Consider the following 14,565-nt stretch of genomic DNA (forward strand, 5'->3'; position numbering starts at 1 on the left):
ACAAAAGAAGGACATTGATGATGACCTGACTGGCATTGATCTCTACAAAAAGGAAGCACGAAAAAGAAATGTCAAGTTCATGATCAAATACGACAAAAAGAGGGCAAAGTTGTATGCTGAGCGTGCAGACAGAATTAAACGAATGACTCCAGAAGAAATAAAAGATTATCTTGCATCTACTGGATCATGGGGAGGAGTTAGAGCTAATATTTTTATGAAATGGTTAGATGCTGTGTAAGAAACCAGCTCATCTCCTTGACCAACATCCACTGCTCAGCCAGCTACACAGCAACAACCAGCAGAAACACTCAATCTTGACGTTGATGATACTCAGGGGGAGCATCTTGCTATTGTTCCCTATCTGTCTCCACAAGAACCAGTATCAACACAAGAACCATCAGCTGAACCCAAGCCTATTGACAAACAAAGGGTGAAATCCACTCCAAGGGATAACCAGCCCCTCAGGAAAGGACCCCTATTTGAGGCAGCTGATGAAGATACTATGACAGTTGTGCCAGCTGATACTAATCAATCAGCTGGTACTGAAGACTCAGCAAGGAGTGCTGAGAAAGAAGACCCAGCCAGAAGTGTGCTGCTGGGTGTCACAAGCGTTGAAGACCCAGCCAAGGTGGTTGAGCTGGGTGCAAAACCAGATGATGATACGGTTGATCATGCTGACTTTACTGTCTGGGGTAGAGAAGATCACTTATTTGTTCAATCTCCTATCTCTCCTCGGACTCTCACTTATTTTAATAGAACAAAGGATAACCGTGTCAATCAATTCTCAGTAAGTTCATCTGGCATAGATGAATCAAACATGTATCCTCCATCTTCCCCTAAACGTCATGGTAAACACAGAACCTGGGAAGATGATTCAGTTGACCATAGTGAGCCGAATCTTTTCAGAATGAATCCAGATGAAAGAGAAGCTTACCGGCTGGAGATCACTGTTCCAGAATTGCTTGAGCAAAGACAAGCAGAGCTTAATGAAAGAATACGCCAAGTCAGATTGCTGCATCATCCTCTTGATCAGCCACTCTACATCGCTGCCATGACCTTTGGCGTTGATATTGGTGTATATTTGAATAACAGTGGTCGAAGGCTCTCCACTGATAAGGAGAAAGCTCAATTTCATGAAGCTCATCAGCTGGGTATGGATCTGAAAGAGTATCAGGTTGCTCTAAGAACTGAAGATGGAAGAAAAATGATTGAAGCAGTCAGATCTCTAAAAATTAGCCACACTGATTATCTGCTAGGCTTAGTGGCAGAACAGCAAAGAAGAGAGGTTGCTAATGCTGAACTTACTGAGAGATTAAGGCTTCAGGAAATAGAAGACAAGTTGGCTGCCGATGAAAAGGAAGAGGCTGAGTCCCTCAAACTAATTCAAGCCATTGTCAAAGAACAGGATAAGGCACTTGATGAGAAGGAAGCTGCTGAGAAAGCACCTGCTACTGCTCCTATAAAACCTGTCAGTACTATTGAAGTCCCTGATCATTATTACAGGAACAGATATGGTGATGTAATGAATAGAAGATCAAATCCCAGCCGGATCATCAAAGTGAACAGAGGGTCAAAAAGAGCCTTCAACGTGATGAGGGAGAATAATGTTCAAGAAAGGATTAACTATGATGAGTTAAGATCCCTTGGATTTAGTGAATGGATGGAGCTACTGGAGTATTTTATTGGAAAAGGTGATAGTGCCATCAAAAAGACAATTAAATCTGAACTCCAACAGCTCTTCAACAAAGTCACGAAGTTTGGGAATGCACCAGCAGTAGATGTAGAACAGGTTCTTTCTCAAAAATTTAAAAGACATCAATCTACTGGTGAAGGACCAACCGGAAGAGGCCCCATCATTCTACCTCCTTCTATCCCTGTTTTTGACCCAGCTGAGATACCTATTCTGTTCTATGAATCCTGGAGAATCAAACAAGAGGAGCTATCTGAAGAAGAACGGGACAAAGATAAAGATAGATAGTCTCCTATATGCTTAAATTGAATCTTTTGACTAACTCACTTTTCATTCTTTTATCACTGTATTTAATGTATATATCCTGTTGTAATGAAAGTGAAATGAGTTTATCTTCAAAATCATATCGAATTATAAGATATAGATAACTCAGCAAAAGATCCCAAAACAAACTTAAAAAGGGACAATCTCACTGCATATTCTTATTTGTTCCCTTGTTGCTGGCTTTAGTGTTTTCTCTATATGTCATAGGTTTTGTCATCATCAAATAGGGGGAGATTATTGAGTCCCCAAAATAATTAAGGATTTAATTATGACAAAACTGTAATTTATTTACACTAAAAGGTTATGTGCAGCCAGCACAAGTTTGTTTATGTTATTTATGTACAGTCAGCTAATATAGCTGTGTCGAGTGTGTAGTATGTTGGCTGTTCTACCAGCACAAGGTAGAATGTATTCTTCGAATCAGCACAGGATGAGTACTCAGCTAATTAAGAATATCAAGTGACTCATCATATGAAGAATCAGTAGATCTGGATAGCAGCATACAACACTAGACAACCATGCTCCATTACAAGCATGGTAGTTTCCCAGAGTGGTCTACATCAACGCACTATTCAACAGAAGTCGAAGACAAAGTTGAACAGAAAAGGACAGGAGTCGGCGGCTGACAAGTGACCTTACAAGACCACGTGAGAATGCAGAAGTGGAACGCATGTGCAGACATGTGTTATACTTTATTCATACCTAGGGAACACAACATTTCATTTGTTTAAATCAAATGGTAGTGCCAAACCAAATTGGTGTGTTCCTGCAAATAGCTACCTAAGAGGAAAGAAGGAGAGCACGCCTTCTGACACAATTGTCCCCACAAGTACAAGGCATCCAATGTACTAGTGGACAATAGATTAATTACACGGACAATAGGACTACTATATATTGTTGTATTCACTGTTGTATCAACTAGTGGTGTGGGTTTCATTATTTAGAGTCCTAAACGTGTAATAGCTTTTAGTTTACCTCTTAGCTATAATCTAGGTATTCTGTATCAACCAACTATCATTCCGCCAAGGATAGTTGTAATTCTTTGTGATTCAATCAATAAAGAATAACCGTTGAAAATTATCTGTGACTCTATCTAATTTGCATGCTTGAATACATAATCGAGTTTAACTGTTTAGTTAATTGAAAAGTAATTGTATTCACCCCCCCCCCTTCCCTCTACAATACTCCTGTTGTTATTAAGGGACCAACAGCAACAGAGATGATAAACACTAGGTTTGATTTGCAAACAATACCCATGAACATTACCCATAACCACCATAGCTATAACCCATAATTTCCTTAGCTTTATCCCGCTCGAAAACCCATTTCAAAAGTGACCCGCTCAAGGCTTCGTCGTAATATTTTATGTATATTCTAATAATAATAATAAGATTAATAATAATAATATTAATCCTAATAATATTAATAATAATAATAATAATAATAATAATAATAATAATAATAATAATAATAATAATAATAATAATAATAATAATAATAATAATAATAATAATCTTTATTAATAATAATATAAATAATAAAATAATTAATAATAATTACGGAGTAATATATTAATACAGATAGATAGATGAATGATATGTAACTGAGCCAGAATTCGAGCTTTTATAGATGTGGCCTGGACAGGGCTGCCATGCGATCGCATGGAAGCCAGACCATTTCCCATGCGATCGCATGGGATGGATTTCCAACTCACAATGATTTTTGTCCCGTTGTTTGTCGACATATTATTTAATTTATATTTATAATATATAATTTATATAATTAATTATATATTATATTAAATTCACGTGCATAGTTGACTTGTAATTTTTGTTCCGATAAGTCGTACGCCATCACGCGACTTATGTCCCGGTTCCGGTTTTTTCGAATGTCCCTTCGTACGCTGAGAAAACTTGTATTTTTCGTTTCGTAACTCGTACCTTTGTCAAAATATAGTCTTAAATTATCAATAAACTATATCACTAGAATTGTAACTTATACACTTGAGTGTTTTGGTCATTTACTTCTATAAATCATCGTCTCGTAGCATATACATATACATTTTTATTTTGAAATAGTGGTTACTGTAGCAAAGTTACTGTAGCAAAGTTTTTTACTGTAGCAAATAGTGATTTTCGAAAACACTGTAGCTTTTCGGGTACTGTAGCAATTCGAAAATACAGTAGCAAATTAGTGTTTTACTGGTTCATCTTAAACGTTTTAGTTAACTTATCTAAATATCAATCGAATCAATAATCGAATGTTACTATCGTTTACTAAATAACTTGAAATCATATATATATATATATATATATATATATATATATATATATATATATATATATATATATATATATATATATATGCACATTAAGTTATATATATATTGTTCGTGAATCTTCGAGAACAGTCAAAGAATAATTGATTACATGAATATAGTTCCAAAACTTTGAGACTCAGCATTACAGACTTTGCTTATCGTGTCGAAAACATTAAATCATTTAAAGATAAAGTTTAAATTTGATCAGAACTTTTCGGGTCATCATATATGCACGGCCTGTTGAAGTGGTTAACTGCTTGAATAACAAACCTAGAATCGGTGTGCTTCTTTAGAAATAACGTAGCAATAATAAATATATGTCTTTCACTACAAATAAAATTACATTTAGTGGCATACACTATCAATGACACTTCATTTATGTGCCACTATATAAATAGTATTTAATCGCATATGTACGTCTGCCACTAATAATCTCTGACTTATAGTGACACTTTATATTGTTTGCCATTAATATACATAAAAAATAGTGGCACAATGTTATATAAGCCATTAACTCATATGTAAATTAGGGGCATAAATATTGTATGCCATTAATATAGATACGAATAAGTGGCAAAAATTTTATATGTGTTATTAATAATATGTAAAGTAGTGGTACACATTTTGTATGACATTAATGTATGTACAATTAGTGGTTCAATTCCATATATGCTATTATTTTACATATATATCTATTAGTTGCATAAATATTGTATGACATTGATGTATATACTTATTGATGACACAATTTCATAATTACTACGGAGTATTATTTGTTTTATGTGTTGAACGTCCTAAAAAAATAACAAACACACATAAATGACTTAATAATGAGATCGAAATCCAACGCAACCTCACAATTAGTAAATTTGAATTACCCTTGATTTTATCAAAACGATATGTAATTATAAACAACCAAACTTTAATAAAGTATATATTATCGTACTAAACTTCAGATAATATCCCCAGTAGCAAAGAGTATGCCAGTGTGTACTACCAGCATGTACCAATGAAAACAGTGAAAAAACTAATTCAACTCCACATAAGATAGTTAAAGTACGATTATGCAATCGACATGATATAAACCCATATTGGTGTCCTAATTGTATGATTTTAATATGATGTTCATTCAACATGTATTCACGTAGAACATCACACAACCATATTCTATACCACATTCTTTTTTTATATTGATGTACATAATAAATAATGATATCCTTTACGCTGTACATTAATAAACTTATTCATATTTTCTTTTTATTTCAAAATTCAAAGAATCTGTTATAATTCAGTAGGCTTATAACTACCTTTAGTGGTTTGATTCTTGATGTTATAATTCAGTAGGCTTATAACTACCTTTAGTGATTTGATTCTTGATTTAGAATACTAATAATGAAGTGTAAGAACAAAGATGATAATGGAGAGAAAGAAAGAAACACTTTGTAAGTGTGAGAAATGGTGCAAGTTTAATGCTTGCATTCATGGCTATTTATAGCAAAAATATCACAAGTTTAGGTAATACAATAATATTACTTTTGTGTATCAATAATTGACTATCCATTTATATATATATATTTATATATTATAACACTCCCCCTTGGATAGCAATTTTGTTTGTTGAAGATCAACTGTAAGTTACTGCCTCGTTAAAAACCTTGCTAAAGAAAACCCAGTGGGAAAAACTTTAGCTAAGGGAAAAAGAGTGCAGCATGGAGTTGACTCCCCCTCAAGTAGACATCGCTTCGGTTGTTACATCTTTTGAACATGTCTCATGCCAATGTTATGAACGTGTGTTCTGAAAATAGCAGTTGGAAGTGCTTTCGTGAAAAGATCAGCAGAGTTTTTGCTGGATTGAACATATCTCATTTCAATCTCGTTGTCCTTAATGAGATTTTGAGTGTATGAGAAGAATCTAGGAGGTATGTGTTTGGTTCGGTCACTTTTGATATACCCTTCTTTCATCTGTGCTATGCAAGCTGCATTATCTTCATAGATAATTGTTGGACTTTTATCGCGTTCTAGTCCACAAGAATCAGTAATGATTTGTGTCATTGATCTCAACCAAAAACATTCCCGAGTAGCTTCATGTAATGCAATCACTTCGGCATGATTTGATGATGTAGCAACAAGTGTTTGTTTTTGAGAACGCCATGATATTGCAGTACCTCCATTTAGGAATACATATCCAGTTTGAGATTTAGCTTTATGTGGATCAGATAAATAACCTGCATCAGCATAACCAACCAAATCTTGTTTTGATTCGTTAGAATAAAATAATCCTAAATCAGTAGTTCCTCGAAGGTATCGAAATATGTGTTTGATCCCATTCCAGTGTCTTTTGGTAGGAGCAGAGCTGAACCTTGCCAACAAATTAACTGCAAAAGAAATGTCAGGTCTTGTACAATTTGTAAGATACATAAGAGCTCCAATTGCACTAAGATATGGTACTTCTGGTCCAAGAATATCTTCATGATCTTCACATGGACGAAATGGATCAGTTTCAACATTGAGTGATCTAACAACCATAGGAGTACTTAATGGTTTTGCCTTGTCCATATTGAAACGTTTCAAAATCTTTTCAGTATATGTTGTTTGATGTACAAGTAAACCATTAGGCATATGCTCAATTTGTAAACCAAGGCAATACTTGGTTTTTCCGAGATCTTTCATTTCAAATTCTTTCTTTAGAAGTTGAATGGCTTCATAGATCTCTTTATTTGTACCTATGATGTTAAGATCATCAACATAAACAGCTATGATCACATATCCGGATGTTGTTTTCTTAATGAAAATACAAGGGCAAGTAAGGTTATTTGTATACCCTTTGCTTATCAAGTAATCACTTAATCGGTTATACCACATACGTCCCGATTGTTTTAACCCATATAAAGATCTTTGTAATTTAATCGAATACATTTCTTTGGGTTTTGCATTTGATGCTTCTGGTACCTTAAATCCTTCAGGTATCTTCATATATATATCACTATCAAGTGATCCATATAGGTAAGCAGTCACAACATCCATGAGATGCATTTCTAAATTTTTAGAAACTGCCAGACTGATTAAGTACCTAAAAGTAATTGCATCCATAACAGGGGAATAAGTTTCTTCATAATCAATTCCCGGTCTTTGAGAAAAACCTTGAGCTACAAGTCTAGCTTTATACCTTGTAACTTCATTTTTCTCATTTCTTTTTCGGACAAAAATCCATCTGTATCCTACAGGTTTCACATCTTTAGGAGTGAGAATGATGGATCCGAAAACTTTTCTTTTATTGAGTGATTCTAATTCAGCTCGTATTGCTTCTTTCCATTGAGCCCAATCATGTCTATTTTGACATTCAACCATAGATGTTGGTTCTGGATCATCATCATTATTCATGATGTCATATGCAACATTAAATGAAAATTTCTCATCAAGATTTTTCATTTCATTTCGGTTCCATAATATTTTTGAATATGCATAATTGATTGCAATTTCTGTATTGACATCATCAATCTCCTCTGCAGTAGGAGTACTGATTTGTGGTTCTTCTTGAACACTTTCTTTTACTTCATTATCAGCTGATTTTCTTTTTCGAGGATTTTTATCCTTTGAACCAATTGGTCTTCCACGTTTCTGACGTGGCAAAGATTCATGAGTGACGTTATTGCCAGCTTTTGGAATTTCAATTCGAGCTGGAGTATTTACTGCTGGTATATATGATTTTGTCACCGTTTTTGTATCTGTAAATGCATCAGGCAATTGATTTGCAAGTTCTTGTATATGCATTATCTTTTGAACTTCTGTCTCGCATTCTTTTGTGCGAGGATCAAGATACTTTAATTGAGGTTCACACCATGAAACATCATTTTCTTTATTTTTCATTTCTCCCCCTAATCTAGGGAACAATGTTTCATTAAAATGACAATCAGCAAAACGTGCTGTAAAAACGTCACCTGTCATAGGTTCAATATACCTTAATATTGAAGATGTTTCATATCCAACATATATTCCCAACCTCCTTTGAGGACCCATTTTTGTACGTTGTGGTGTCGCAATTGGAACATACACTGCACAACCAAATGTTCTAAGATGGGAAATATTTGGCTCTTGACCAAAAACAAGTTGTAGGGGGGAATATTTATGACTTGCACTTGGTCTGATGCGAATCAATGCAGCAGCATGTAAAATTGCATGACCCCATATAGATACAGGGAGTTTTGTTCTCATTATCAATGGTCTAGCGATTAACTGTAAACGTTTAATCAATGACTCGGCTAAACCATTTTGTGTATGCACATGAGCAACAGAATGTTCAACAACAATTCCTATAGACATGCAATAGTCATTAAATGCTTGAGATGTAAATTCACCAGCATTATCAAGTCTCACCCTTTTAATGGTGTAATCAGGAAAATGAGCTCTCAATTTAATAATTTGGGCAAGAAATTTTGCAAATGCCACATTACGGCTTGATAACAGACAAACATGAGACCATCTGCTAGATGCGTCTATTAGAACCATGAAATATCTAAATGGTCCACATGGTGGATGAATTGGTCCACATATATCACCTTGAATTCTTTCAAGAAACATTGGTGATTCTTTCTCAACCTTAAGTGGTGAGGGTCTAGTTATCAATTTTCCAAGAGAGCAAGATGTACATGGAACCATTGTATCATGATGGATTTTTCTATCCTTTAGTGGATGTCCATGAGTACATTCAATAATCCTTTTCATCATTGTTGATCCTGGATGGCCTAATCTGTTATGCCATAAACTGAATACACCAGGATCAATATATTTTTCGTTAACTACCATATGTATTTCTGGTACATTTATATGTGTATAATGTAATCCAGAACTAAGTCTTGGCAGTTTTTCAACCACATGACTCTTGTCAGTGATACTTAAATATTTCTCATTTTCTGTTGTCACTGACTGATAATCATACCCGTTAAGGTATATGTCGGAGAAACTCAATAAATTTCTGCTTGACTTGGGAGAAAATAAGGCATCATTTATTAAAAATTTTGTACCATTTGGTAGTATGAAATTTGCCTTTCCTATCCCTTTTATCAAGTTAGCAGGTCCTGATATTGTATGTATAGTTCCTTCCGTTGGTTTTAGATCAATAAAATATTTCTCGGATTTAAGTATAGTGTGTGTAGTTCCACTGTCTGCTATACAGAGATCTCCACCACTTGATTGATGTTGTATTCCAGCAAAATTCATATTGAACTTCATATATAAGAAATAAATAGTGAGTACATTAATATTACACAATATTTTAAACGCAAATAGATAGTACTGAAACATTTAGCAAACATAATGACAAAGACAGACGATATTAAATCGTTTATTTTTCGAAAGACACACAACTTAAACATTCAAGAAATCTTCATATAAATCAGATGGTTTCTCAGTGACTGTTGGATCGACGTTATCCACAAAGTTTACTTCCTTTTCTTTATCTTTCAGCGAATCCTGATACATCTTAACAAGATGTTTAGATGTTCGGCAAGTATTAGCCCAGTGGCCCATTCTACCACATCTGTAGCAAGATTCTTCAGAATTTTTAGAAGAATTTTCTTCAACATCTTGTTTAGTGGGCTTGTTTTGTGGTTGATATTTATATTTTCGTGGATTATTATTTCTTTGACCACCACGGCAACGACCACGACCACGTCCTCGCCCATTACCATTACCATAAGGATGGTTTCTACCATAGTTATGGCTTTTGGCATGATGATGGTGATGGTTATTATAACCACGACCTTGCCCGCGTCCTTGTCCCTGTTTATAATTATTTGCAGTATTTGCTTCAGGGATTGCAAGTGTACCAGTAGGACGGGATTGCTGATTTTTCATTAATAGCTCATCATTTTGCTCTGCAACTAAGAGATATGAATTAAGTTCAGGATATGTTTTGAACTTTAGCATTCTCAAATTTCTTTGCACTGTGATGTTTGCAGCATTCATTGTGGAGAAAGTTTTCTCCATCATGTCTGCATCACTTATTTCATGTCCACAGAATTTAAGTTGTGAACATGTATTATACAGAGCTGAGCTATATTCATTTACTTTCTTAAAGTCTTGGAACCTTAATGTTCTCCATTGTTCCATAGCAGCTGGAAGTAAAATTTCTCTTTGATTATTGAATCTGCTTTTGAGACCTTCCCATAAAACATGGGGATCTTCTACAGTCACATAATTATTTTGTAAGCATTCATCAATATGTTGATGAATAAAGCAACATGCCGTTGCTTGTTCTTTTTCAGAACAAGTGTTGTTTTCATTTATGGCTTCAAGAATACCCATTGATTTAAGATGCATTTTTACTTTTATAACCCATGGCATGTAGTTGTTTCCAGTTGATTCTAAAGGAGTAAATTTAAGCTTTTCCAGATTCGACATTTTCTATTAAAACAAACAACATGATAAATTATAGTCACTTTATATTCATAAGTATATAAAAATTAAACATAAATTTAATATAACATAAATGATAAGTAGGTGACAGTGTCGACCATATGCAAGCAATCATTAATAAATGTTATATAACATAAATATAAATATTAGTAAACATAAATGATAATTAGGCGACAGTGTTGGCTATATAAATGTTAGATAATAGAAATATAAATGTTAGTAACATAAATGATAATTAGGCGACAGTGTCGGCCATATAAATGTTAGATAATTGAAATATAAATGTTAGTAACATAAATGATAATTAGGCGACAGTGTCGGCCATATAAATGTTAGATAATTGAAATATAAATGTTAGTAACATAAATGATAATTAGACGACAGTGTCGACCATATATTATTCAGGTGGTATAACCGACCATATATCATTTAGGTGGCAGAGCCAACCATAATTAGTATTAAGATTATCGTGCTGATAACGTGTTATAATTCAGTAGGCTTATAACTACCTTTAGTGGTTTGATTCTTGATGTTATAATTCAGTAGGCTTATAACTACCTTTAGTGATTTGATTCTTGATTTAGAATACTAATAATGAAGTGTAAGAACAAAGATGATAATGGAGAGAAAGAAAGAAACACTTTGTAAGTGTGAGAAATGGTGCAAGTTTAATGCTTGCATTCATGGCTATTTATAGCAAAAATATCACAAGTTTAGGTAATACAATAATATTACTTTTGTGTATCAATAATTGACTATCCATTTATATATATATATTTATATATTATAACAGAATCTATCTTATAATCTTTTTTTTAGGATTTTGGTAATGACAGCGGACTATTATACAGTTGTACATAGCGGCTATTTTTAAATTAAGGGTGGCGTTTACAAGAATTTTCAATTGTTTTATGAGTGTTAATGGCGGCTTTAAAAGTTGTCGTAAACAAGATCATAAATTTTAGTTTTTTTTAATATAAATATAAATATAAATATGTTATATGTTATTAGACGTACGAAATCATACTTATACATTTCTATCCAATGTACACAATACATTAACTATGTTTCTTATATAGCTAATTATTTTTATAGAGTAATTTTTTTATTTACATAGATATAGATATAGAATAGATATAATAATAATAATAATAATAATAATAATAATAATAATAATAATAATAATAATAATAATAATAATAATAATAATAATTATTATTATTATTATTATTATTATTATTATTATTATTATTATTATTATTATTATTATTATTATTATTATTATTATATATTTTTTTATATGATGTTCAGTTAATGTAAGAAAAAAACAAAAGGAAATAAACTAATAAAAAAATATGCGTGCTGAACTAAGGGTGCATTTGATAAAATTGAATGATTTATCGCTGAATGGTTCGTAGCTTTGAATGATTAATAGAAATTATCACTGAACAAAAATAGTTGTTTAGTGTATCTCATGAATTGACTATCTGAATGAGATAAATTTACCTTTTTATTCTCATGTTTGCTTTAGAGTTCAAATGAATGATATTTCAAAAATCAAATACACGAAGAATAAAAATACACTCAAATATTGAAGACGATGACCAGCTATTAAAAAATACAAAGCCAAACCTAGCTTCATATCTATGAAACTTCACGATTCAACTAACCATCCACACATCACCATATACATATTATAATTATACTTATTATTTTTAATCAAAATTATAGTTATAATATCATAGTAGTATAAAACCCACCAAGAAGAAAAAGTTACGAATAATAAAAGATATACATATTATGCAAATTGAGAAGGAAGATATATAATAAAAGATCTATTGAAAAGAATAAATATTATATATTAAAAATTAAAAATAAATAAAATATATGAATAATAGCAAAGTCAGATTCATCAACAAATGAGATTGGATTTATGTATGGATCGATTGATATTTAAAAGTGATAATCAAGTTGTAGAGATTGAAGGAGTTTGCAAAGTCAGATTGATAATTATTGAAAGGGGAGAGACGGAAGGGAAGGGAAGGGGTGGGGGCACTTGGGGAAACTAATCACAATGAATGGTTCAGAGTGGGTTTTGAAGCAGAATGGTTCAGCATCTTTTTTCTCCTCGTTCAGCAGCAACTCTCATTCAAGTATCAAACGCATTGAACGCTGACCGATTCAGCATTCAGTGCTGAATGGTTCCATTCAGAGCCTATCAAACACACCCTAATTTGGATTTTCTCTCAGGATTTTAAATTTTTTAAAATCTTAAATCTTTAACTTCTTTATCCTAAATTTGATACTCCGAATACCTCCACTATTTTGTATAATCAAGTTCGATTCAATTTTATATACTCAGGTTAATCTCTCAAATTCATTCAACTTTCTGTTTTCTAATAAAGGTTAAGTTTATTAAATTTATGTTGTGCTCTTTTAAAATGCTGATATAGGATTTTGCCTTTTTTTTTTTTTTGAAAAGCAACAAGATTTTATTAATCACAAAACATAACCATGTGCTAGAACTCGAATGAGCAAGCAGCCATGGTGTACACGAGTATTTACATCACGTTCACGAGGAGTATCTACGATCTAGGTGCCAAGATGGCAACATAATTACACATGATATTTACAATCACAGTTACATAAGGAAAACAACACAAGAAAACACACTTTTATGAGATTGCGTTATGCGGGTTATGTAACCAGTCGTGCCATTCAATGTGTTTTGTCCTGCACCTTTTCGCGACCCACTCGAAGCTCTTGACTTGAATCTCACTAATCGCAACCGGTATATTCCAACATTTGTTTTTGAATACCTTCTCATTCCGATTTTTCCACACTAAGTATGCGCATGATCACAAAATCGCTTGCCATATATTTTTACCCAAATCCGAACTAAAGATACTCGAACTACCCTCTAAAAGGTTATTCACATCAATGTAAGGTAGGATGACATGCCACCAATCGAAAATTTCACTCCAAATTTCAAGTGTTTTTCCACAAGATAAGAGGGAGTGTCGAATAGACTCGACAAATAAAGGTAGGACTCATGCTACATCTTGTTAATAGGAATCAGTTCTAGCAGGACTAGTTTGATTTCTAATCAGGCGATGCTTTCACATTTTTATTTTTTTTTATTAATATTTTGCTTTCACAGTATAGTAGTAATAATTATTATTATTAATTCTTTAAATTGTTAATGCGTACCTTTATTGAATAGAATTTCAAGAAGAACGTTATTGAGTTGGCTAGTGTGCTTTGTAGCTTCAATGACCTTGTTTCTTTTGGGCAGGTTCTAAAGATGAGACTGTTCCGGCTCTAAACTTATTTCACACAATGTGCGGTACTATTTGAAGTGTGCAATCCAGGTCAATATTTGACTCCATAGTTATTTGTTACTAATTGTTTCTTAAATTATTTTCCGGTCAATATTTGACTTCATGTCGATCCAACAGTTGATCGTGTTTTCACATGTTAGTTTTAATTATACTTGTTGTTTATGATTATAAATATTATTATCAACTATCATGTTTTCACCAATAAACGTGATTAAAACCATTTCTGTTAGAAGACGTCAAACATAGGGTAATTAATTATCTGTATCAACCCTGAACTCTGGGCTGCAACATTGCACTCAACATTATCCCTGACTTGAAGTATCCACCCAGGTCGTCTTTCGCTTAGTGTGGGGGCAGCGGGGAGGGGATTTTACCAGTCATGTGAAATGTCCCGTTCTTATTGTTTAAAAACGTTCCATATTAATTGATTTCGTTACGAGGTTTTGACCTCTATATGAGACGTTTTTCAAAGACTG

At 33.1% G+C, this 14,565-nt stretch overlaps 1 protein-coding gene across 1 annotated transcript in view; it reads left to right on the top strand.

Annotated features, from left to right (window-relative positions):
- The first annotated feature begins 1,153 nt into the window (after positions 1-1,153).
- The window catches only part of LOC139870745 (uncharacterized), a 109,219-nt gene continuing 95,807 nt past the window's right edge, over positions 1,154-14,565 (top strand). The window contains exon 1 of the mRNA XM_071858527.1: positions 1,154-1,363. Coding sequence (XP_071714628.1) covers positions 1,154-1,363 — 210 coding nt within the window. The remainder of the gene's footprint in view (positions 1,364-14,565) is intronic.

Source organism: Rutidosis leptorrhynchoides, chromosome 10 (assembly GCF_046630445.1).
Source record: "Rutidosis leptorrhynchoides isolate AG116_Rl617_1_P2 chromosome 10, CSIRO_AGI_Rlap_v1, whole genome shotgun sequence".
NCBI lineage: Eukaryota > Viridiplantae > Streptophyta > Magnoliopsida > Asterales > Asteraceae > Rutidosis > Rutidosis leptorrhynchoides.